Source organism: Eptesicus fuscus, chromosome 15 (genome assembly GCF_027574615.1).
Source record: "Eptesicus fuscus isolate TK198812 chromosome 15, DD_ASM_mEF_20220401, whole genome shotgun sequence".
NCBI lineage: Eukaryota > Metazoa > Chordata > Mammalia > Chiroptera > Vespertilionidae > Eptesicus > Eptesicus fuscus.
Genome location: NC_072487.1, coordinates 5,934,644 through 5,961,417, shown reverse-complemented (window position 1 = coordinate 5,961,417; position 26,774 = coordinate 5,934,644). Strand labels below are relative to the sequence as shown.

At 45.5% G+C, this 26,774-nt stretch overlaps 1 protein-coding gene across 1 annotated transcript in view; it reads right to left on the bottom strand.

Annotated features, from left to right (window-relative positions):
* Positions 1 to 26,774, bottom strand: part of LOC129151576 (aminopeptidase O-like) — a 49,377-nt gene that overhangs the window by 21,627 nt on the left and 976 nt on the right. The window contains exon 2 of the mRNA XM_054726824.1: positions 13,898 to 14,064. Coding sequence (XP_054582799.1) covers positions 13,898 to 14,064 — 167 coding nt within the window. The remainder of the gene's footprint in view (positions 1 to 13,897; positions 14,065 to 26,774) is intronic.

Genomic DNA, 26,774 nt, shown 5'->3' with positions numbered 1-26,774 from the left:
CTAGTCAATATTCTTAGTCTCAGAACTTCCTGCCCAAACTATTCCATACATCAAGCTATTTCATTATTTTGGAACATCTTTGTATCACAAATTAAAGATGCTTAGCAATATATACAGGAATATGCATGTTTGTAAGTACATGCAGACACACTGTATACAATGTATATATATTATATGTATTATATATATTTTGTGTATTGATGACAATACATGTAATAGATACGTAAAAAGGAGGGAAAGCTCGCAGTTTCAGTTGCTCTTCCTTTCTTGGCTTCCTGCCCGAGTGCCTGGGTCCTTCCGCAAACCCCAGCTCTCTTCTTTCACTGCTACAGAGATGCCGAGCCTACACTGTCTGGTTTCATGAGCTGGTGTCACCCTCCCGAATACCCATGGCGTGACTGTCTTTCGTTAGTTCTTCTCCGCTGTTGCTCAAGGGTGGGAGCTGGCAGCAGAACAAGGGAGAGAGTAAGAGCGCCCTGGGCTGCTATGTGCCAGCACTGCTTAACCAGGGCCATGTGCCAGGTCATGCCACCTCTTCTCAAGCACTCATGCCACGGGCAGGGCTTTGGGTTTCCTTCCTTCAACATGGTACCGCCTAAGGCACAGGAGACCCAGGAGAGAATGACCTCCAAGATGGTTCTTGTGAACCAGGTGAAAGAGCGCCACCTACTGAACCGAGAACACAAGCAGCTCCCTAGGTTTTTGAGGTTTCCCCTGGTGGCTAAGGAATACCTAAGGAATACATCGCACCAGCATTGGGATTGGTCTTGCAAGCCTCACCCTCCATTCTGACCTATGACACAGACAACCTAGTTCCCCTGAAACTTAAGTACAAAATGGATCGTCGAACTACACCAGACCATCCTGCTCCGATGGTCACAGGTACACTTTAGTACTTGGCCCACATGAGAAAATTCATGAATATCAAGCCTAAGACAAAAATCCACAGCCAGAATTGGTATGCGCATGCCTGCCAAAGTCATCATTACCCAAAAGAAAGCATGATGACTTCCCCGTATGCTCAGTATGGTAAGTACAGCGCTAGAAAGGCAAGAAAGAAAAGAATGACCTGACACAGACTGAGAAAGTGCTAGGCATTATCTGAGCCCTCAGGAGAGATGTAAGAGCAGAACACAGCCCTCTGTCACCAGTAGCTTTCGGAAGAGATGAATACGTTCACTCTACTTCTAGCCCTTGGAACACATGTATGTGTACTAGCCCAGGATAGTTTTCTCTACTTTGCATTCTCTGTGGTGAAAACACTTAATCATAACCATTTTGAATGCCTTTAATCTACCATTTCCTTACACATAATTCCTGGTTGCATGCGGTGGGAGCAGTCTAAATGGTATTGCTCATTTTGAGCCATCAAGAGGGAAGAAAAGTTGGCTTCCAATTGCACACAGGAGGGTCTGGACTCTGCAATCTTGGCTTTCCCCTGGAATTTCCCACACAAAGTCAGGAGAGAAAATGTCAGAGAGCTGGTCTGTTGGGCAGGCCAGAGAGGAGCATTTTGCCCAGGATGAAGTAATGTCTACGCTCTTACTTTTGAATAGAAAAAATGAAATCAGATCCTATGTGAAGGCACGTGTGGTTTTTAACACCTTTCATTTGTTCATATGCTTTTCCTCGTACATTTGGAAAGAGCTTAGATTAGTCAGTCTCGTTCATTTACTTGAGGCTTCCCATGGAAAATGTAAGTGGGGTATTTTATTTTTCTAGGACGTAGAAATACACTAAACTAGATTCTACAAAAATAAAACAAAACTAAACAAAAAAAAATTTACCAAACACGGGGAAATCAGGATGTACCACACCCATTTTTTTCCTTTAAAAATCTACTGAGCCTAGAGAAAAGGCATGGACTCTAGTCAGAAGCAGGGCCAGAGAAAGGCCTTGGAATCACTGCTGTCACTGTCCGTAACGGTTTAAAAGCTCTTCTGATTACACAGGACAGTCATTCCACGCATAAGCATTAAGCACCTATGGAGACAAAGCACTGGGTCTCTGTGCTTCATAGGATGGCTACATGTTGGCAGGGAATACGGGACAACAGCAACACCCAGGCTACCATTTCTGTCTGCCCAATGACATAATGCTGAGGAGGTCAAATAATAAAGGAGCCAAACAAGTGAATCTAAATCTATGGCCTTGACTTGGCCCTCCTGAGAAAAGGATAGTGGCTTCTCGGCTAATACAATTCTTATGATGGGCATCAGGCTACAGTCTAAACCACCGGCCTTCTCATTACAAACAGTCAGGAATGGTCTCCCGCAGGCAGCAAGGACTCAGGACTCCCATCCTCTGTCCCCGGGCCGGTCAGCTCTGTCCCTGTTATCTGCCTCACTGCATTACGCTGCTCTGGTGCTTTGCTCCTTTCGGGAAATCAGCTGACGCCTGGCAAAGGTGCTAATGGGGCTGGTGTGGCCCTGTGGGAACTGTGGGGTGAAGGCAGGGTTTGCCACTCAGATTTTCAAGGATAGCTCATCATTTTAAAGGACACAACAGAGGAGGTCCTCTGAGACCAATCTACCAATCTAGAAAACGACTTAGGTAGGAAGTAGCATCATCTTGTATCCACATACCATTTTTTCTAAGAAGGGCAGAGATATCTGGAGACGAGAGTCCTCCCTCAGAACAGCCATCCTGGGCTGCAAAGCTCCGGTGGCCTTGCTCCCGGCCGCCCTCAGAAAGCCAGGTGTGGGCTGCCGGAGGGACTGCGCTAGCAGCATGGCGTGCTCTCACCTTGCCAAGCCTCCCTCAGCTGGAGTTGGTAAAGTCTGCTCTGAGATATCATAGAAGGTGCAAGTGGTATGAACATTAGCAAATCCCGATTAGCATGTAGTTGTTGTTTTTGAACTCTGTGCTGAATTGGTAATTCTGAAAAACAGTCACAGATATATTTCTGGAGGTATGAAAAGTTTCCACAAAAATTACAAAGGCAATTCTTGTTTTAATTTTTATGATACTCTTCAGACAGACAGACAGACAGATTTGAAGGGGTCAGATGACTTTTTTCTGTAAAGGACCCAGTTAGTAAATATTCTAAGCTTTGCGGGCCATGCGGGCTTTGTTTCAACTGTTCGGCTCTGCCATTGCAGCACCAAAGTAGCCATAGACAAGGGCCGTGTTCCAATCAAACTTTATGTCTAAAAACAGGCAGCCGGCTGTATTTGGCCAGTTGATTGGATTATCCAGGTGTAACCGAGTACTGCCGACCAAGCTGAGAGTTCACGCACGCATGCGTGCTGTGACCGCGCGGGGACAGGCGCACCGTGTTAGTTACTGAGAGCTAATGAGAAGAGACCCTCAGGATGATGCTTTTCATGAGTGCAGGCTGTGACCTCGCCGCGTGCTCTACAAGCAAAAGCTTTCCCGCCCCGGAAGGAACACGGTGGAGAGCAGACCGCCGCGTGGCTCACGCACGGCAATCTCCAAAGAACCCCCACGGGGCACACTCACACTGCCAGGGGCGAGACATTACAACAAAATATTCACCTCTGCATTAAACTTAAGTTGTTCATCAGAATTTTGCTGATTTAATAACTTGGTCTTCGCTTAACTTACAATTTTATTTTGGCTTTATAGATGTGTAAGAGTTATAAGCATACAGAATTTATATCTAATCTTAACATTCATAGTTTTAAAATATAATTGTAATACAAATAATTTCAGCCAACCCTGGTGAACCATGAGTTTTTTTCCCCTCTAAAAAGAAAAATAATGCTCAAGTTTCAGAAACACTGCCCAACACGAGCCTTTCTGTCTGAACTGCAGGGCCAAACCGTGAATGAGAAAGTATGCAGGCTTGATTAGGTGGGGGGCAGGGAGAGCCACCCCGCACCGTGGGGTGTGGTGACTGCAGGTCAGCCTCTAGAGGCAGCCATGGAGGCTGGAGGTGGCCAGGTATCAGGACCGGCTTGACACAGCAGTGTTCCAGGTACTCAGTCAATCTCAGCACGTCCGGGAACCACAGAGGGAGGGTGGAGAAAGCCTGTGTGAATCCAGCAGAACTTCACTAGGCAATTGCCAGCAAGACGCTGCAGCCTACATCAGTAACCTCCCACCTGTTGAACAGAGAGAGTTTCAGACAGGACACATGGGAGGTAAACGGAGCGCGGGGAAATTCATCGACTGTGTCCTGTGTGTGGGTACACACCAACGAGGAGAACCATGAGCACTATGGGAAGAAATACTGCAAAATAAAGATAAAGGAAAACATCACTCAAAGGACTCAGAAGAAGAACAAGCCTCAGAAATGAAGTTACTGTAGAAACCAGAAGCAGTTTAGGAAACTGGCATTCCCATTATGATACAGGAAGATATAACTTCTACGAAAATATATTAAAAAGTATGAGAAGATAACAGGCTGAAACAGTATAAGAGAGTGAGTTCAAAAGATAGCAGATCAAAAAGATAAGGAAGGACTATAAGGAAACTTAAATAACAATTTAAATCTATAATGGAATTACTAAAGAACAAAATGTTTCTATGGAAAAGCAGTGGTATAGAGTGTAAAATGAAAGGGCAAGCTACACCGACTGGGAGAATATATTTGCAATACATATATCTGATAAAAGGCTTATACCTAGAATATACAAAGCATTCTTTCAACCTACTAATAAAACAACCAAAAACCTCACGTTAAATAAATGGGCAAACAACTTGAAGAGATGCTTTTCAAAGGAAGATATAAGAATGCACAGTAAGTATGAAAAGTTGCTCACGATCATTCGTCCTCAGAGAAAGGCAAATTAAAACCACAACAAGCTAGCACTGGACACCCAGTTGGAAGGCTGACACTACCAGCGTTTGCAAGGATGCCCAGCACTGGTGCGGAGGGGCGCGGGGGAGGTTCTGATATATTACTGGTAGAATACAAAATGATACAATCACTTTGGAAATACTTTGGCAGATACTTACAAAGTTAAACATGCATTTATAGGATCCAGCAATTCCACTCTTAGGTATTTACCCAAGAGAAATGAAAACCTATATCCTCAAAAAGACTTATACGCAAGTGTTCACAGCATTATTTATCATGATGGCTAAAAACAATTGAAATGTCCATAAACAGGTGAGAGGATAAACAAACTGTGGTTTATTCATATAATGGACTACTATTCACTGATTTTAAGAAATAACAAACTATTAACACTCGCATAAAATGGGTGGCTTTTCCAAACATTATGCTGAGCAAATGAAGCCAGACACAAAAGAGTACACATGGAATGGCTCCATTTACATGAATCTTTGGCAGAGGCAAAACTAATCTACAAACACAGAAATCGGGTCAGTGGTTGACAGGAGTGGGGTTTGGAGGAATGACTTAAGGAGAGATGGGAGTAAGGGGAGTCCTAGGGTAAAGGAAATGTTCTACATCTTCATAGAAGTGCTGATTAAATAAATTGGTGTATTTTTCAAATTTCATTAAACAAGACAAATTGTGTACATTTTATTACACGCAAATTATCTATATAAAACCCTAATATGCAAATCGACCAAACAGCGGAACAACCCGTCACTAAGACGCACACTGACCACCAGGGAGCAGATGCTCAATGCAGGAGCTGCCCCAGCCTACAGACCCCCACCAATGATGGCAGTGGGGGACGGGCCAGCGAGCAGGCGGCATCAGGCCAGCCAAGGTGGGTGCGAGCGCCCCCCCCAACTCCCATTTCCCCCCTTTCCCCCCCCCCCCCCCCCGCCGCCATCACCTCACCCGTCACCACACAGATCGGCCCTGATCAGCCCTGATCGCCAGCCAGGCCTAGGGACCTTACCTATGCACGAATTTTGTGCACTGGGCCTCTAGTACTTTAATAAAGTAGATTAAAGCCAAAGGTATCCATAACTAGCTTCTTTCTAGAAAGCAGTAAATTACATAAATAAAAATAATTCTATGAGCCTCTAGGCAGGAAAATCAGACTTTCAAGGAAATTTTTAAAAATTGATATCAGATTTGCTAAGTAAGGCATGATAATGAAAATGTTTATAGTTGTTTAAGAGAGAAAAGACGTCCTAAAAATTTTATACCTAGCCAAGGATTGTTCATACGTGAATAGAACTAAAAGCCAACCTAAATATGGGATGGCTCATAAAATATACCACACATCCACCCTTCTAGAAAACAAATACTGAAACAATTTCCCAAGTGCCTGAGAAATTATTCAAATTTAAAAGCTCAAGGATAAAGACAGTATAAATACTTATTACAAATATGATTTGAAACTAGATGAAGATGTAAAAAAAAAACCACAATAATTGTAACTCCTAGAAGAGAAGATATAATACAAAAACAAAATATAGAGACAAGCCTGTCCAGTGTGTCTCAGTGGTTGAACATCGACCTATGAACCAGGAGGTCATGGTTCAATTCCTGGTCAGGGCACATGCCCGGGTTGAGGACTGGATCCCCAGTAGGAGGCAGCCGATCAATGATTCTCTCATAGTTGATGTTTCTATCTCTCTCTCACTCTTCCTTCCTCTCCTCTCTCTGAAATCAAGAAAAACATATTTTAAAAAATATAGATAGACAATATGAGTTCTAAACCCCAACTATATTCACTAAAACTGAGGAATGTGGGTGAGGGAAGATGATAGAAGTAAATGCCCATTTACACTGAGTGGCCCGGTTATTATGATCTCTGAACGCATAATAATCTGGCCACTCAGTGTTATTTGTATCTTAAATGGGTACCAAAAGTATTCTAGACTTTTGCTGGAGATCAACCACCTATTTGCCCTGAGCTTTCTATCAGCCAGTGCAAAGGGGAAAACGGATCAGGTGCACGATTTATAGTATCTTTGATATCAAATAAATGAGGTACTCAAGAGAAGTACACTGAGTGGCCAGATTATTACGCGTTCAGAAATCATAATAATCTGGCCACTCAGTGTAGTTCCTTATTTGGTAGAGTGAAGTCAAGAGCTATTGGTTCACTAAACTGTAAAAGATCCATTTATGAAATATTTTATAGTCATAAAAATAATGAGAAAGCTCTTAATGCTCAGATATGAAATTATCTGTAAAACAAATTTATTCTAAAGGGCGAGGTACAAAACAAACATATGTGCAGCATGCTCTGATCTGTGCAACAAGCAGAACAAACATCTTAAACAAAGGAAACTGGTGACTTTGGTTACCTTGGGGGAAGGGTTACTGGGTAGCTGGGAATTAGGAGTAAAAAGGAAATTTTATTGCAATTTTTTATACTTTGTTCATTTGTAAATGAACCATATAAATGTGACCTATTTTTTTTAATGTATTATTTGTCTTATTTTCACTTTGAAAATCAAGTAAATCCTCATTGAAGACTCTAGTATGTGTTAAATCTAGTTTATGATAAAGGAGACATCACAAGTTAGAAAAGATTCAATAAATTATCTTAGAGCAACTTGTTTCCTATTTGAAAAAAAAACTGTAGTTCTCATTTCACAATCCTGACTAGAATAAACTACAAACAGATTAAAGATGTAATGAAAATTTTTAATTAAATAAAAATATTAAAACAAAACAGATGAATCTCAGATCAAATAAAGAAAGACCTTCAAAGAATAATTAGACAAATTTCACTAAATAAAAATTAAAATTTCCAATAGATCAGAAACACAGTATAAAATTAAAAGGCATATTAAAACTGGGAAAAGTCGAGAGAACCAAGATGGCGCCATAGGTTAAACACCTAACCTGCAGCCGGGCACAACATTTTCAAAAATACAACTAGAGGTCAGAACGGACATCGTCCAGAATCACAGGAAAGTTGGTGGACTGAAATGCCCACAGCTGGGGGGAAGGAGAAGGCCACGGGGACAGTCGGGGAAGCCGTAAAAGCCTGAGGTATGGAGAAACGGGCGGAGACACGAGCACACGCGCCTGCGGGGAGGATGGAACCGGAGAGGAAGGGGCGGCTGAGGACCTGGCCGGCGTTCACTGGCAGGAAGGAGATAAAGGCTCCCGAGTGCGCTGAGCGTCGGCTCCAATTGCACTGAACCCCATTCCTGGCGAAACTCTGGGAAACTCACTCACTTTCGCAACTCCGCCGCCCCCGCAGGCCGCCCGGCCCGGGATGCTGGGAACGCCGCCGCAGCGGCGGCGCCCGGAGCCGGGCGGCCTCCCAGCACCCGTCCCCGCCGCGCAGCCCCCGCGCGCCTGGTGCCGCGGGACGCACGCACCGCGCACCGGACGGAGGCCCGGGCGCCCTCTCCGTGCACCTCCCGGCGGCGCTAGATTTCAGTAGAGTTGACTGAATTCAAGGGATTAAGAAGTACAATTTGGGGGGACGCCGCGGCGGCGACGCCCGGAACGCGGCGATGGCGGTGCCTGCAGCTCAGCGGCCGCCCAGCGCCCGACCCCTGCCGCGCAGCCCTCGCGCGCCTGGTTCCGCGGGACGCGCGCACCGCGCACCGGACGGAGGCCCGGGCGCCCTCTCCGTGCACCTCCCGGCGGCGCTAGACTTCAGTAGAGTTGACTGAATTCAAGGGATTAAGAAGTACAATTTGGGGGGACGCCGCGGCGGCGATGCCCGGAACGCGGCGATGGCGGTGCCTGGAGCTCGGCGGCCGCCCAGCGCCTGCCCCGCCGCGCAGCCCTCGCGCGCCTGGTTCCGCGGGACGCGCGCACCGCGCACCGGACGGAGGCCCGGGCGCCCTTTCCGTGCACCTCCCGGCGGCGCTAGACTTCAGTAGAGTTGACTGAAATGAAGGGATTAAGAAGTACAAATTGGGAAGTTTGAAAAAGATGGCGGCGGAGGTTAAAGGCTGTTCTGTTGCCTCGCACCCAGCGAAATCGGAGGGGATGAGGTGTGGAGGCGCGTGGGTCTGGCTGGTGACGGGGGAAAGGGGCTTTTGTTCCAAAACTAGGGGAGATTAGCTCTCCATCACCCTGAAATCCATCTTCTGGCGAACCGCGGGAGACCCAGATGCCTGCGGGGAGAGGCGGGACTCTTGCGAAGGTGCGCCCAGCAATCAGTGTTTGCTGCGCTGGAGTGCGGAACGAGGGGACTTAGATACGTGGAAGGCAGAAGGACCAGACTCACAGCCATCGCGGCTCGCCGCACCATGGCCTGTTGGCGCTCTGAGACCCCGCCCCGCCCTGGGACCCGCCCCGCACGTTTTGAAGACCTGCCCCGCAAGTCTTGCAGGCACACCTGCGCCCCAAGCAACGGCTTATGCATGTGGGTGGCCTGCTCTCTGGCAGCGGACCAGATGAACTGCTGTTCTAGTCGGACTGCTCCAGGGCCACTCAGACAGGAGGAAGAAACTACAGTTTTTGCTGTAATCCTTGCTGAGTGCCTAAGGCAGTAGCTGATCTACACCCCATTGGAGACCCAGAAACGAGGGCATCTAGTGGTCTGTGGGAGATGACACCAGATTTCAACCACGTGCATAAGGGACACATTCAACAGGAATATTCAGTGAGCGCCAAAGCTTTGCTGCACCAAGACCCGGCCCATAAACGAATCTCCTGCACAGCAACTCTTCCTTTATAGACAAAGAGAGCCCCCCCAGTGACACCAACAACAATCAAGACTTAACTATACAAAGGAGGACCAAGATGGAGGCATAGGGCGGAAGCCTGATTGTTGCCTACCACAACAACTTTGAGACTACGACAAGAGAGCAGAGCAGACACCATCCAAGACCACCATAGGGCTGGCTGAGTAGATGCTCTACAACTAGAATAAAAGAGGGGTATGTGGGATGATGCTGATGCCGGTGACCCAAAGACCACACTTTAAGAACTACGGCTCAGGCGACACAAAAGAACTATGGCTCAGGCGATACAACAGCGGCCTGGAACGTGCTCGGCGCAGTTCCCCCGGAGGTCTCCGGCTGAGGGGACGGCTCCACTGGCAGCCAAGCACGGACAGACGAGCCCCTATGAGACATGGGGTGGGAGACTCCGCGCTTGCTGACCTCCGAGTCCGTCAAGAATCTCAACGCCCCGGAAGCGGCCAGGTGCGCATGCTCGGCGACCGGCCACCGATGCAGACCCAAGGGCCGACGCAGCGACGCCAGACCGGCCCACCGCCATGCACCAGGCGCACCGGAGCTTCGCCGAGCCGCCGCCCGACGAGTTCTGCAGCAGCCATACTGGAGCTCTGGAAGGATGGCCAGGGGAATTGCTGAGGGGGGATTGACCGGCAGGAATTGGGATCGGGAAGACGGGGCCCCGCTGAGACCCGGGTGCGGGTGGGGTTGCACGCCTCTGGGCTAGGGTGTGGTCACACGCCTCTGGGTATAAGTGAGGCCTCACGTCCCTGGGTCTAGGTGAGGCCACATGCCCCTGGGTCCAGGTGAGGCCGGACTCCGGGTCTGGGTGAGGCCATGTGCCCCTGGACCCGGATGACGCTGGATCCCGTGCCCGGGCGAGGCCAAGCGCCCCTGGCTCTGGGAGAGACCACACACCCCTGGGTCCAGGCGAGACCATGTGTCCCTGGATCCGGGTGAGACCTCGTGCACCTAGGCCTGGGTGAGGTCACGTGCCCCGGGGTCTGAGAAGCCAAGCGTCCCTGGGTCCGGGTGAGACCATGTGTCCCTGGATCCGGGTGAGGCCGCGTGCACCTAGGCCCGGGTGAGCCCAAGTGGCCCTGGGTCTGGGAGAGGCCAAGCGTCCCTGGGTCCGGGTGAGACCATGTGTCCCAGGATCCGGGTGAGGCCTCGTGCACCTAGGCCCGGGTGAGCCCAAGTGGCCCTGGGTCTGGGAGAGGCCAAGCGTCCCTGGGTCCGGGTGAGACCATGTGTCCCTGGATCCGGGTGAGGCCTCGTGCACCTAGGCCCGGGTGAGCCCAAGTGGCCCTGGGTCTGGGAGAGGCCAAGCGTCCCTGGGTCCGGGTGAGACCATGTGTCCCAGGATCCGGGTGAGGCCTCGTGCACCTAGGCCCGGGTGAGCCCACGTGGCCCTGGGTCTGGGAGAGGCCAAGCGTCCCTGGGTCCGGGTGAGACCATGTGTCCCAGGATCCGGGTGAGGCCTCGTGCACCTAGGCCCGGGTGAGCCCAAGTGGCCCTGGGTCTGGGAGAGGCCAAGCGTCCCTGGGTCCGGGTGAGACCATGTGTCCCTGGATCCGGGTGAGGCCTCGTGCACCTAGGCCCGGGTGAGCCCAAGTGGCCCTGGGTCTGGGAGAGGCCAAGCGTCCCTGGGTCCGGGTGAGACCAAGTGTCCCAGGATCCGGGTGAGGCCTCGTGCACCTAGGCCCGGGTGAGCCCAAGTGGCCCTGGGTCTGGGAGAGGCCAAGCGTCCTTGGGTCCGGGTGAGACCATGTGTCCCTGGATCCGGGTGAGGCCTCGTGAACCTAGGCCCGGGTGAGGCCACGTGCCCCTGGGTCTGGGAGAGGCCAAGCATCCCTGGGTCCGGGTGAGACCATGCGTCCCTGGATCCGGATGAGGCCTCGTACACCTAGGCCCGGGTGAGCCCAAGTGGCCCTGGGTCTGGGAGAGGCCAAGCGTCCCTGGGTCCGGGTGAGACCATGTGTCCCTGGATCCGGGTGAGGCCTCGTGCACCTAGGCCCGGGTGAGCCCAAGTGGCCCTGGGTCTGGGAGAGGCCAAGCGTCCCTGGGTCCGGGTGAGACCATGTGTCCCTGGATCCGGGTGAGGCCTCGTGCACCTAGGCCCGGGTGAGCCCAAATGGCCCTGGGTCTGGGAGAGGCCAAACGTTCCTGGGTCTGGGTGAGACCATGTGTCCCTGGATCCGGGTGAGGCCTCGTGCACCTAGGCCCGGGTGAGCCCAAGTGGCCCTGGGTCTGGGAGAGGCCAAGCGTCCCTGGGTACGGGTGAAGCCAGATCCTTGGTCCGGGTGAGGCCATGCGCCCCTGGATCCATCCGGGTGAGGCTGGGTCCCAGGCCCGGGTGAGGCCACGCGCCCCTTGGGTATGGGTGAGGCCACGTGCCCCTTAATCCGGGTGACGCCGTGCCCCTGGGTTCGGCCGAGACCAAGCCAGAGGGAGTCGGACCTCCATTACCACCATTTGTCCACCATCCAGAGCTGAGGGGTCAGGGCTGACATGTACACATAAGGAACTACTGGACATTGAAATTGGGTCTCAAAAGAACTGTTGATCCAGGGGGAAGCTCGCTACAGATTGATTCATTTGCCTGTCAGCATAACTATTATTGCTCGTCTCACATTTAGTTCTTGTTAGTATATATCTAGTGACATATGATCTCGCTCATCTAGGGGAAATGATGAACAACATAGACTGAGGAACAAGAACAGAACCAGAAGCAAGGAGGCATCGATCGGACTATCGGGCCTCAGAGGGAGGATATGGGAAGGTAGGGGGAGGGTAGAGGGAGGGGGAGAGTTCAACCAAGGGACCTGTGTGCATGCATATGAGCCTATCCAACGGTTGAGTTCAACAGGGGATTGGGGCATGCGTGGGGAGAGGGGTGGGATGGGAATGGGGGGATGAGGACAAATATGTGACACCTTAATCAATAAAGAAATATAAAGTAAAAAAATAAAATAAAAAAAAATAAAAATAAAACTGGGAAAAGTACTTTTAATAAATACGATAAGATAAACATTTTTATATTTTAAAGAGCCAATTAAATTAAAAGACAAAACAAACTTTTGAAAACCTCACTGTAAAAATGGGCAAAGGAAATAAAAAGTCAGGAAATGAAGATGGTTAAGAAAAATATAAGGACATGTAAAACCCCATTGATAATCGAAGTAATCTATGTTAAAGACAGACCTTTTCTTCCCTAGAAAATGGGTGAAATTCCTGGGAAATGGGGACCTTATAACTACTGATGGGTATGTAAATATACTATTGGTACAACTGTAAATTGGCACAGCCTTTCTGGGAAACAACTTGAAATATGTACTAACAGCCTTATCCATGCTGAAAACTTTTGACTCAGTAATTCTAATTTTATACTAAACGCCTCCTCAGGAATTTAATGCAACTTTATTTATAACAGGAAAAAACCTGGAAATAATAAAAATGTCTAATAATACAAAAATGTTAAAATATAATATATTCATACAATAAAATATTATGCAGACATTAAAATTATAGTTTTAAAAAATACTTAATGACCTGGGAAACGTTCAAAATACACCATAAGTAAAAGAAAACTGTTATGTGCTATGTGGCAATTTTGAAATGACAATATGTACCATCTGTGTAGATTTTAAATACTGGAGGGAAATGAAACAAAATGTTAGCCATCAATTTCTCTAAAATTATTTAATTTTATTACTTTTAATTTCCTGTAAAATTTAAAGTTTCTATAGGTGTGTGAGAGACACCATATTTAAAATGAAGAAATGTTACAATTATAAAAATTTCACTTGGCATCAAAATGCTTAGGCTCTCAACTGAGTTAATTATTGCAATAAGCAAATAATTCCCAGACAGAACCTTGATCTGCATTAGCACTCGCCTTCCATCTTTTACACCTTTGGTTCAGAACTCTGAGGGAACGGTGTTTAGAACAGAGCTGGACTCGAACAGCTCTGGTGGGCCCGCCAACAGCAGCCTATCACTCGGCGTAATGAACCCCCTGTGCAATGAACCCCCTGTGCAGGCTCCATGACCCAACCACAGACAGCTCAACTGTAAGTAACGGTGTTTCCATGACACACTTGCCTGCCCAGAAAGTCTTCAACCAAGACCACCCACTTATGGCCCACAAACCACCAGGGCAAAGCAACTGCTGAATTACTCTAGGAATTGATAAGTCTGGCATGAAGAGGCCCGCATGCATGCCCAGGCTCCCCACAGGCTCCGCCTCCTCCCTGCTGTTTTCTCTGGCAGGATGTTTTCTAGCATGTTCATTCCAGCCCAACTAATAAAGGAGCTCTTTAAAGTTGCGAAAAATAGCACGTCTTGGGTTCCTGGATCCAGCATGTGTGCAATACAGAAAGAACACAGAACACATGTACAGTACCTTCCCGAAGCTGTGTTGGCTTGGCAGAATTTTCCCCACTCATTAAAACAACAAAAGATGCAGCTGCTCGGACTGTGGCCTGCCATGTTGACATGGCAACGGGGGGCTCCTGGCATGGAAAAAGGGCCCTGTTGTTTATGGGAGATCCCATAGTATAAACACACGGCCTGCAAAAGAAAGACAAAGAAACAAAGGGGGAGAATCTTTAAAGTAAGTTGTCACTTTTCTCATCTCCATGGTAGAGAAGGTTAAGTTGAACTTTCAAAGAAAAAACATTTGAGGCTTTGTAGTTGACTAGTTTCAAAGCATTTTGAACTGAAACTGCCAAGGGATGGCTAAGTGATAATTTCTCCCAAATGAATTCCTTAAATATGTAAAGAAAGTTGTGTTTTAAGGGAAAAACATTTTTTGGTTCAAGTTTTAAACACTAGACTTCCAACTTAAAATCTGTATTACTCTTGCCCCTCCCCTTAGGCTAACCTTATGCCTTTAAAAGAAAAAAAGCTTTAGAGACATTCTTACAAAACTTGGAAAATATTCTGGGACCGAAAATATGTTTGGAGATCTCTGAGATATTAATGTTTGGAAAAACAAGCTGGTGGTCTCAAATCCAGTGCTGGTGGGCAGATATCCCAATCCTAGAAACCACCATCTCAAATGGAGCCCTTGTGGGAATCCTTGTGTGGAGGCCAAGAACAGGGGTAAACAGGACCATAGGTCACAACTACCAGGAAGGCCAAGTGTAGTCATTACCAAAGCAAATTTGGGAAACCAATGGCATGACATTAGGGCTCATTCTGTTGCAACGAAAATATACACACCCACGGGCACCAAGAACAATGTCTTCCATGATTGAGTCACTGCTGACAGAGATGGAAAAGACTGATGAGGTCAAAGGAAAGGATTCTTTTGACACCACTGTTTAGAAAGCACAAAACTTACCATCAGGAAAGTGTCTCAGGAAAATGTATCCACTTTTTTGCTTCACTATGATGAACATGTATTGTGTCTCTAAAATGTGCAAGAGCACACAGAATGATGGACCCACTCTATCAGTCAGGGTACAGCCAAGAAAAGAGAGAACAGTCCAGGTCTTGACAAACAGATAATTTAATACAGGGAGTTGGTTATACTAATGCTAAAAGAGCGGAGAAGCCAAACGGGGACAGTGAGGCAACCCAGAGATTAAGCAGAGCAGTATGTAGCTGTGACTCCTAGGGTTGGAGAAGCTGATGTTTCTAGATGTCGCCGGGTCATGTGGCAGAAGTCAGAGTCACAGTGAGGCTGTCCAATGGGTGCTGGGACCAGAGGAGGCTTGGTCACTGTTGGAGATGCCAAAGGAAAAGGGAAGGGAGAAGAAATGTTTCTCGCCAACTCCTGCTCTTAAATTTTTCCACCAGTGCCACCCCAACCCTCCCAAATTGGTCAGACCTACCAGGAAATAGAAGACGAGGGAGCCTAGGTAGTGAGGTGCCTGGTCATTCAGAGAAGGTCACAATAAGAGCAGAAAGTGGGCGGTAGGGCAGATAGGCAGGTATGGTCTCCCTTCCTATAAGTGTCCGTGATAACTCACAAGCTTGACAAGGAGTAGGGAAAGATCAGAATTCAGAAAACTTTAGTCCTCCCTGGGTTTTCAACTTATTAAATAACTGTGGGTAAGTCTCTTGACCTCTCTGAGTCACATGTAAAATGGGGATGGGACACAGGTTGGTGATTTCTATTGTCTGTTCTGGTCCATAAATCTATGATTCTGTATTCCAAGTTTATAGATCCAAGAACAAAATTTCATGGAAGACCCAGAATCTCCCATCAGTTTCAACAAGCCTTAGTTAACTGTCCCACCTCAGGCTGTTGGAGGAGGAAGCCTGCCAGAGCTGTCTCCTCCCAGGCAGGGCTGGTGGTGGTGGGTATGTGGTGAGAGGTAGGCTATAGCAGCTCAAATAACTCAGCTAGGTTGGGTCAAGCATGCCTATTTCTAATAATTCTACCTATTAGGTGTTTTGTTTTTCCCCCAAAAGCCCATCTTAGAGAAGGTCCCAAAAAGGAAGAGTGAGTGTTATCAGTGGAAACAAGGTGTATTCCCAGTAGCCAAATGGTAGGCATAACTCTTGCCTCCTCAGACAAGGAGATCTGGAGATCAAGGCTTGCTTTCTCACTGAAGCAGAATGGACCCCACAGTTTTTCTCAGTTCAAGAGCTATCAGAAGCCACTTCCAATCTAAGTAGACTTGTGGAGTTAAACTTATTAATGATGCTCACAGGGAAATGGCAGGCCCTTGCTTACCGCTCTCCTAAGGCTTTTTCTGCCTCATGCAAAGGGGGAGTTGTCCTTATTATGGTCTTAAGTCCTAGGGTGCTCAGGCGAAGTCTAAGAGTAGCTACACTCTCTTGCTGTTGTGCTCAGCACCTTATTTCCCTAGGATAACTCTGATGTTACAGGTCTCCCCTTCTCTGTACAGGGAACAAGTCCTCCCCAAAATATTAGCTTGCCAAGAGGTTTATTTTCCTTTCCCTATAAGGTTGGGTTGGAGGCCATGCTAGCATATTAATATGCATTTCACCTGTGTCCTTAGGCATGTGACCCCCAAGACTTCCCCATCAGCTTCCACACCTCTTCCCAGAATAAGCAATCAGCTTTAAGATGAGGTCATATCGGAGAAACACCGCAGAGGAGGAATCAGAAGGACTTAGTGATTTACTGAAGGAGAGGGAAAAGGAAAGAAAGGCCTCTCTGAGGAAGCCAGCTTCCAAGTTGGTCCCCAATGGGCCCTACCTCCTTATATTCACATCCTTGTGTAGTCCCTTCACACGCTGTACGAGAGTTAGTCTGTATCACTTGTGAGATTAGGTTATTTGAAAACCTGTGACGTCCACTGTAGTGGTTCTTTTCCCTCTGTCTCTCTTTCTCTTCATCACTGACTCTGGGGGAAATCCAGCTGCCATGGCCGGAGGACACACTGGGAGCCTATGGAGGGCCCATGTGGTAGAAAGGGAGACCTTCGCCCACAGTCAGCAAGGACGTGCAGGCTGGCAACAGGCAGACCTGTGAGTTTGGAAGAGGACCATCCAGCTCCGGTCAAGCCTTGAAATGCTTGCACCCCAGCAGAATGCAACCTTGTAAGAGATACTGGGCCACAACCACCCAGCTAGGCTGCCCCTGGATTCCTGAGAACTGTGAAATAGTAAATATCTATTCTTTTAAACTGTTAAGTCTAGAAATAACGAATTTTCTCAGGTTTCTGGCTCAAGTGATAAAATAAGTCATGAAGTTATTAAATAAGAAAGGAAACTCAGGACCACAAGCAAGGTCACAAGCAAGGTCAGGGAGAAGAGCTCCTACCTGTGTATACTATATATATAAAAGGCTAAGCGACCATCTGACCGGCCAACCAGTAGCTATGACACACAATGACCACCAGGGGGCAGATGCTTCCACCAGTAGCTATGACATGCACTGACCACCAGGGGGCAGACGCTCAACATAGGAGCTGCCGAGCTGCAGTGACTTGGCAGTGGCAGTTCTCAGGTGACTCACCCTGAACCAGAGAGGAGGGAACCCAATTCCGGGGTGCATCATCCAAGAACTGCCCTCTCACAATCCAGGACCCCTCGGGGGATGTCGGAGAACCAGTTTCAACCCAAATCCCGCAGGCCAAGCCGAGGGACCCCACCTGCTAGAGGGACCCTGCTCACTCCGCAGACGCCCTTTAACCACTGGAGGTTGGCTGCAGGTACGTCCGGCCCCTCTTGCCCGGTCCCGCCCCACCAGCCACCTTCTAATTAATTTTCTTTCAATGTGTACAAATCCATGCACCGGGACACTAGTTTGCATATAAAAGGCTTTACACACCATATGGCTGAGGACATTTGTATGAAGGCAGAGAGAGTGACTTCCTAACCTCAAACAGCATAGTGTCCAACAATGGGACTGAGTGTCTGAAATCAGGCTGATCTCAGAAAGTTTAAGAATGGTAATATTATAACGTAGTGTTTTTTGTTACAGTCAGATTTGAGTCTGGGTGTCACACTCCAATAGAGAGGTAGGGATGCGGGAGAGAGCCTTCCATATGGCTGATTTTTTAAAAAGCACATTATCACCATCCTTTCTCTATTATTAGAGAAATTTCTATTCTCTAATTCTCTATTTCCTAATTCCCTAATTCTCTATTATTTCCCCTTTAAAACTGTCTACTTCTAGGTATTTGCTCTAGAGTTTTGTCCTGATTCCCCTGTCATCTCCTCAGGCTCTTTCTGCCACATTGTGCCTGGGCACCTGACTCTCCCACCAAGGGACTTGGCCAGACCCCCAGGAAGCTCTCACCTCCAACCTCCCCTGTCCTCACCTTTCTCTCTTCTCACCCTCCTCTTTACATGGCAGGGCATCCTTTCTGCTAAAGACTCTATATTTTCTTTCTAGCTTCCCATTTGATCTCCAGACCTATAACTCTTAAATTGTGGATCAAGTCAGGTATATAAAAGCCACACCCATAAATATAAGTCTCAAACACTTTCTTATTGGAATGTGATCATAAATCAGGAAATAATAACAAGAGAGGCCCTAGGCATAATTTCTTGAAAATGCAGATTCTCCTTGTGCTCCCAGCCTACTCCCTTCCTGGCCTTTCCACTTTCTCAGTTGCACCTTCACTCCTCGCTTCCCAACATGCCCAAACCAAGTGCCAGTGACTTTATAACCAATGGCCCTCTGAGCTTTTCTAACTTGATATCTTTATGCACATAGTGCAAATATCAAACAATTTAGTTAAGTCACTAAGAGAAACAAGTCGTGAAATGGAATCAATGGAGCTAGAAACCATGGAGCCCATCGGTCGACTCTGGATCGACAAGTGAGTTGGATCACCAGGAACTGCTCATCAGGGTGACAGCACAAAGAGCACCCAAAAAGTTCAGAGGTACAGAAGCTGGAAGAAGACCAGAAATTCAAAACCAATCAGAGGAAACCATGGGGCATCTGGTGAACAGGAACAATATGCACATCCAGATTTCACATATTACAGATGATTGGACAGTTGTTGGTATCTGCACTCAAATGAACAACATTCAAAAGTTAATGTCTCGTAAACAACTTACAAAACTATCAAGAATGAGATTCAGCCCTAGCCGGTTTTGCTCAATGGATAGAACGTCGGCCTGCAGACTGAAAGGTCCCGGGTTTGATTCTGGTCAAGGGCACATACCATTGTTGCAGGCTCCTCCCCGGCCTGGGACCTGGTCAGGGTGTGCGCAGGGCAACCAATTGATGTGTCTCTCTCACATCAATGTTTCTCTCTATCTTTCCCTCTCTCTCCCACTCTCTCTAAAAATCAATGAAAGATATCCTTGGGTGAGAATTTAAAAAAAAAATCAGATTAATTTTTAAATAAAAATTCAACGTGTGTTTCTGAGCCAATGAATACTAAGTTATTTAAATGTGTCTGACTCAGGACTTACCTTTTAAACATGACACCAAATTCACTCATTTTTATGCTAGAAACATAAAAACTGAGGGTTAAAATTCCTCTCTGCATGGTGACTTAAGGGTAAAGATGGCTCCCCTCATGCACGCATTAAATGCAAACTATATGGAGAGCTGGTTCCTGCCCTCCACACCTCAAGAGGGGAAGAACATCTATGTGCATTTATAAACATGCTCCACAGTTATCTGGATGTGTGATCACTGAAATAAATGCAGCTGTGTTTATTCAATGTGCACAGCACAGCCTTGCACCTCGGCCATGTTGCTAAAACCTGCCAGTTGGAAATTCTCTGCTGCTCATAACTTCATTATTTCCAGACTGGATAATTCCTTCCAGCACGCAAAGGAAAACTCCCACATCACGGCTCATGGGAGACTCCTGGGGGAGCCCAGTTAGCTGCCCAGGAGCTGTGGGAGTGGGAAGAGGACACTGAAAATAAAAAACACACACAGGATAATAAAGGGGTTGAGAGGCAGGCCCATGACTTGCTGCCATTAAAGAAGGAAAGTGAGGAAGAACCTGTCGGAATAACAATTGCCTCGGCTTGTTACATGTTTGTGTGTTTGCAGAGGTCAAATAAGCACGAGACACACTACGTTGCTTTGACCTGAATGTGTTCCCCTAGTTCCAATGTTGGAATCCTGATGCCCAAGGTGATGGTATAAGGAGGTGGGGCCTTTGGAAGGTGCTTAGGTCCCGCGGCAGAGTGCCCATTAGTGAGATTAGTGCCTGTATAAAGGTGGCTGACAGAACTCCCAGCCTCTCCCACCCTGTGAGGACACGGCCAGAAGTCAGCAGTCCACAAACCAGAAGTGGGCCTTCACAGACCCTAACCATGCTGGCACCCAGATCTCAGACTTCCAGCCCGCAGGACTGTGAAAACAAATTTGTTTATAAGCCACCCCATCGGGGGTATTTTGTCATAGTAGCCTGAGCAGACTGAGACCTATGCAATCTATGAAAGAAAAAACAAAAAACTCATAGGGGATTGATTCAAACCATGTATTTCCTTTCTCTTCAGTTGACTACTGTATGCATTTTTCCTTTTGCAGTTGTGGTAAAAAGGGGACTATTTTTAGTTTTAAAAATGTTTCAAGTTCCATTACTGTCCATAAAATCACCCATTTTCAGACTTAGTTATCACTATTCAGTGACTGAGGAGCAGGCTGCTCAGGCGAAGCAGGTAGGAGGTGAGGGGTTCCCAGTTGCCTGGGTGTGAAATGATGGGGTGTTTTCCCCCAGTGAGGCACTGATCTGGTCACTGGAGGCCAGGGGGCCGCAGAGGTGACAGCTCAGAGGGTCACATTCTTATATAGGCTTCCCAGGGTTACAATATCCTCAGGTCTCCACCAATTCCTCTCCATTTGTTCTCCTTCCTGCATCTGACCTTTTATACGACTCCCTGATCTCCTTAAACTCGTTACAGTCTCCATTGCAGGTGAGCAACCCTATTACCTTCTTGTGCCACAAAAACCCAAGAGCCAGACTACCCAAACAGGAAAAGTATGACTCACTCTCCTGAGTGCGCGCACACACATGCATGCACACACATGTGCGCACAAATCCTTCCTTATATCATTCTACTTCATGGCACAATTACCAAAACCAGGATTCATCAATCATACTGAACGTATGGCAGGTCAAAGAAGAAAGCTGCTTTGACTCAGATTTTCTGTATAGTCAAACTGGACTGGACTGAATAAAAGTAGCTTTGAGTCAGAAATTGACCACTTTTCACCAGAGTTGTTTGGGATGTAAAATAGGCAAGCTGCTTATAAAAGCAAAGACAACATTTTTCATCTGGAAGTCCCTTGTAAATATAGAATTTTACATCTGGAAATTATTTGGAGCTCCTCCGCTGGAACCTTCTCGTCTTATTCATGCGAATTACGTTTCAGAGAAGTAAAATGACTTATTGAAGTCACACAGCTAGTTGGCGGCAGGGCTCTGAGGAGTACTCACGTCTTGGGGCTCTCACCTTCTAGTTCTTTTTGACATATTATACTTTTGGTTATAGTTTGCTGTGTTTTGTTATTTTCTGTTGACGTTGGTTATTCTTTTTGTTGTTGCTGCTGTTTGGTTGACCATTTTGGTTACTTGTTTAAGACAGTCTATTGTCTTTTCTCCCATGACTCGATGGGGTTCTGGGAAACAGAGGAGGCTCTATGTGCAGCAAGGGGAGAAAGAGGCTAAAGTAGAACCCTTCCAGACCTATTCCTCTTTTGCAGTTATACAATGATATTATATAATTAATAGGTATTTCCAGTTCAGTTCTCATGAATTTTGTACAGGTTTCTGGAAGCAAATAAAAAAAATAATTGTAGAAATATTCCTTTTAGATTTTAGAATCTCTTCTGAAAGATCTCCTGCTCATTCTTCTAATTTTAAAACTTTCCTTTATAGTGAGATCTAAAACAGTAAAACTATTTTAGTGGGGGAGAAAACATGTTTTAACATCTGGTTTTGATGTCAAACTAAAAATACTCCAAAGGTCTACATCTTTCTTGGTCCAATAGCTGAGCAATAAATATAATAGGAAAAAAACATCGCTCTCCTTTGTATTTTGCCAACTTCATACCGGTCTTGTCTAAAACAAAGAAACATCATAGTGATTTAGAAAATTTAAAATTTTAATATTACTTTAAATTACAATGTATTTTCCTGATCAGTTCATCTTTAACAATGATCCAAATAATTATAGTTTTAAAAATAAATTTGCTACATTTAACTGAATTTCCCCTCCACTCAACTCATGGCCAGTGATGTCATCAGCTTCAGCCCAGATCTCCTAGACCATTTGGCTGGTTTCACAAACTATTTCAATGACGCTAAGGGAAAAGGGAGCGGGTTACCAGAGAGAATGCTTTGGTTTTAACTAACATTTCATTCAGTGGAATGGAAAAAAAAAATGTGGGAAAATGCAGAAAGTACATAAACTTTGAATAAAGATTACCATCTTTGAAAGCTGTGTTTTTTAAATATGTCTAAGAACCTAGAATAAAAAAGATATTAAGTCCCCTTCTTTCTAACTTAGCAAGAGTACCTTTACACATTCTTGACCCTGTCTCTGTTCTCAAATAGTTCTTAAGAATATTTTTAAAGGGTACGGGCACAAAGTAAACATTGTTTCCAAGATCCAAATTCTATCAGATTATTATGTGTGTTTGCTTCGGTCATTTTTTAATGTCAGCTAAAAGCCGTTATCTGAATGATGGACACAAGAAAGAGCATTTCAGTTCAAGCACTGCCACAACCCCAAATGGCTAAACCAAAGTAGGAAAATGTAGCTTTTATACTTCCAGATATTTTATTGACAGTGATTGGAAGGAACACAACTTTTATAGCTTCAAATGTATTTTTAGTTCTCCAGAGAACACTGACACTTGGTAGAAAAGGGAGGACAGCCCTTACAAAAGGGGGATTTCAGGGTGGAAAGATAGTAACTTCTTTCCAAATTTGAAGTTTATTTTGTTTAACCAACTTTTTATTTTGGAACAGTTTTACATTTTTTTACTAGTAAGTACAAAAATACACAGAGTTCCCATATACCCCATACCCAGTTTTCCCTATTATTAACATCTTATACTACTAGTATGTTACATTTGTCACAGTTGATGAGCTAATACTGACACATTATTATTAGCTAAATTTTATTCAGATTTAGTTTTTCTCTAATGTCCTTTTTCTGTTCCAGGATACTACATTACCTTTAATCATCATATCTCCTTAGGTGGTGGGTTTCTTAAGACTTTCTTCATGTTGACCTTGAGTTTTGAGGAGTACTGGTAAGGTATTTTGTTGAATGTCCTGCCATTGGGATTTATCTGATGTTTTCCTCTTGGTTAGACTGGGGTTAGGGCGTTAGGGGAAGAAGATCACAATGCTACCTTCTCATCACATCACACCAAGGGCACATACTATCAACATTACTTATCACTGTTGATGTTACCCTTGATCTCCTCGCTGAGGTGCTGTTTGTCAAGTTTCTCCAATGTAAAATCGCGCACACACACACACACCGCTCTCCACACTGTCCTCTGGGGAAAGAAGTCACCATGTGTAGGCCACACTAAGGAGAGAGGAGTGATGCCCCACTTCCTTGAGGACAGAATATCTACAGAACTTGGACTTCTTCTGCACCATGAATTTGTCCATTCTCCTCCATTTGTTTATTTAGTCAAATACTATATCGGCATGGGCTCAGATATGTATTTTACACTTTGCATTATTATCCAAAGCTATTTCCTTTACTTTGTTGTCCAGCTTTGGCCATTAGGCGTTCTTTCATGTGGCTCCCTGGACCTTTGACAGGCACCCAAGTTGCAGGTTGTAGCTGTTGTGGGAGCATTTCCTTGTTTTCTGGCACTACAAGATGCTCCAGGCTCATCTTGTATATTTCTTGTCCCAGTCCCACCCATTTCTCCAAGAAGCCCTGGTTCCTTTAGTGGAGAATGGCCTTAGAAGCCAAGACCAGGAATCTAGTGTGTGTTCATGCTCCTAACTTGTTTAGCTGACAAGCAAGGAAATACGTGTGTATGCTAACCCTTGGAAACGCCATCCCTATACTTATTTCCATGTGCAACCATCCATATCTATATTAAATATGAGTTCATAGTGATGTCTCTAGTTCTAATCCATTTCCACATGCATTTTTCTAGCCACTTCCCCTTCCTCATCTGTAACCTTGCACTTCAACAGTGAGAAAGCTGGCTCCCACCATCTGCCATTCATTTACTTAATTGTTCAATTCTCGCATACATGTATAGTGATACCAAAATTGTTAAACTGTAGACCCATGGGAAACAACTTTACCAACTGCGGTATTATGTACACTTTCCTTTGCCTTTAGTTTTATAGATTCCACACGTTTCCAACGTTATTTAAGTCAGTATCTTTTATCCCTACCCCCTTCAGTGAGGTTGTTTCACACACTTACGTACATGTAATGAGATTGTTTTGTCACATTTTGTATTCCACCCTGAGTTCCTCTGACCTCCTAAGTGATTATTTATTTATACAGAATAAAACAATATGAGTTTATTCTGGACAAGGAGTGTGGTGGGGATAGAAGAGGAGAAGCCACTGATGAAACTTGAAGGAAAACAAACCAATTTAAAGGTTACCTAAGCTTCTGTCTAAAATAGGCTTAAAAGAGAAATTTATTGAAAATTACCATCATTCATTTATTTTTAAAATGTATTGAAATCTTTGCATACAGTAAGGGACATGGTAACGATCAGATGTAAGAAATGTAGCTCTTCTTTACAATTAGATATGGATTTTTCTAGGAGCTTTCAGTAACTTTATTCAATTTTCCTACTTGTAAAATAAGAATAAAAAGTTTCTCATCTAGGACTAAGAATTTATGGTATGTACACTGATAGTATTCTGCATTCAAAGGTAAAAATGTAACAACTATTTACGTTTTAATTAAAGGAAATAAGCTCCACCCAGTTATATTTTTCACATAATTGTGAAATTTTATATTTTCACACAATTATATTCATAAAGCATTGCAACCCTGATAATTACTATTCACTCATATCACTAAGGAATTATTTCTGTCTAGCAATTAGAGATCCCTTGGGCATTTTAAAGTCCTTAACGTATCCAAACAGTTATCAGTATATACCTAGATATATTCTTAAGCATGTGGTAGAATTTACAAAGGTTTGGTGGCCATTCATGCAAGATAATCTTAAATAAAATCCCCCCCAAAAAAACAGTGGGAGAAAAAACATATTTTGAGGATTTAAAAAAACACAAAACAACTTATTATCCTTGTACAACTGCATAAATGCCATTTCTGCTAAAATATAACCACAAAATATAACCACAAACTTCCAAGGATACAGTTTAAACTCTTGCTGTGATCATGCATTTTATTAAATTATCAGAATTTATCAAGAATCAATTCACCAAGTCAGCCTTTGCAGGAGCCAGTTGTGCCCAGGGACCTCTTTAGTTTCTTTATGGAAACCAGCATTTATTCATCCTAGTCAACACTTTACATGTAATGCAATTCACAAGTCTGCTCTCCCTGCAGTGAGCACTGAGAAGACAGACATGTTTGAGGCCATTTATAAGTATTTCTTCTGTCAACAGTTTCTTATTCCCCATTATTCAATTCCAAAAATAGTATTTGTGAATATAAAAACTACAATTTCCTAGTTAAGTATTCAAAGATGATATAGTTAAATCTTATTGAAAACTCATCTTTAATAAGTTCAAAACAACTTTGAAGTCACAATAAGAACACCTGTTTCTTTCCCCTCCTAGTCTCCCAAGGATATCCAATAAGTTATTCTACAAATAAATCACTATGCTTTTGTACTGATGTAAGTTTGTATCAACCCTGCAATTTCCCAAAGGCTGCCTCAGACTCCCGCAGAAATAAGACAGGAAGTGAACTCATTCCAAGCGGGGGCAGGAGACCAGAGCAGGAGGTAAGATTAGAGGCAAGGAATGGGATAATTAGAGCTCAAAGTCAAACTGATGTTTTAAAAAAATCTAAAAGGCTTTTTGGGGGGTGGTTGGAGAGAGATGGAAGCAGTTTACCGAGACCACTGTCTCCATGAAGGAAGTCCAACGCTACAAAAGAAGGCGCTTAAGCAAGCTCACAGAGATCCATGTTCCTCCAGCCCAGCTCTGCAGGAACTGCCATACTGATTTGTAGTACGTTAGCACAAAGAAATAGTTAAAATACTGAGGGCTCTATAAAGTTTGATTTTAAAATTCTCAAATTCTCAAAATCCTCAACAACTGTTAGAGGAAGGGCAGGAAGAAAAGAACAAATGGCTCCCTAAATACATGCCCTGGAAATCGATGCCTATCCGTTTCTTCTCCCCACACTAAAAACCAGGGTCTCCCTGGTATCAAACACTACGATTCATGGCCAAGGTGAGTGCGCACTGTCAGCAGGACTGTCACACCCTCACAAACAGACCGTTTGACGGCTTGGGAGGTTCGCATATAAAGTCCAGGGAGGCAGAGCTGCCAAGAGACAGGTGCCATAAGGAAGTCACAGAGCAGAGCTGGCTCTATGTGGAGGCACTTCACACTGACCCAACTTGGCAGCAGTCCACTCCCTCAGGGGAATGAGGGAGCTCTGAGGAAGTCTGTACCCTCCCATCTACAGCACTGCAAGCGGCCAGCAGAGATCTTCACAGAGGGTGAGGCTCGGGATTTAATCATGAGGCTTGCCTTTTAATTCTCCTAACTCAGAAATACGGGGACTGAATAAAGTCATCTCTTCAGCCTGACTTAAGGGAAGTAATCCTATTAAGAGCTGAGCATGCTTGGGAATTTTCCTGCTTCACTGTGGGTCTAAGGATGTGAGGCTGACTGGGTGATGCCACAGATGGAGAGGCATTCTTTGCAGAGTTGGTCCCCTGTCTGAGG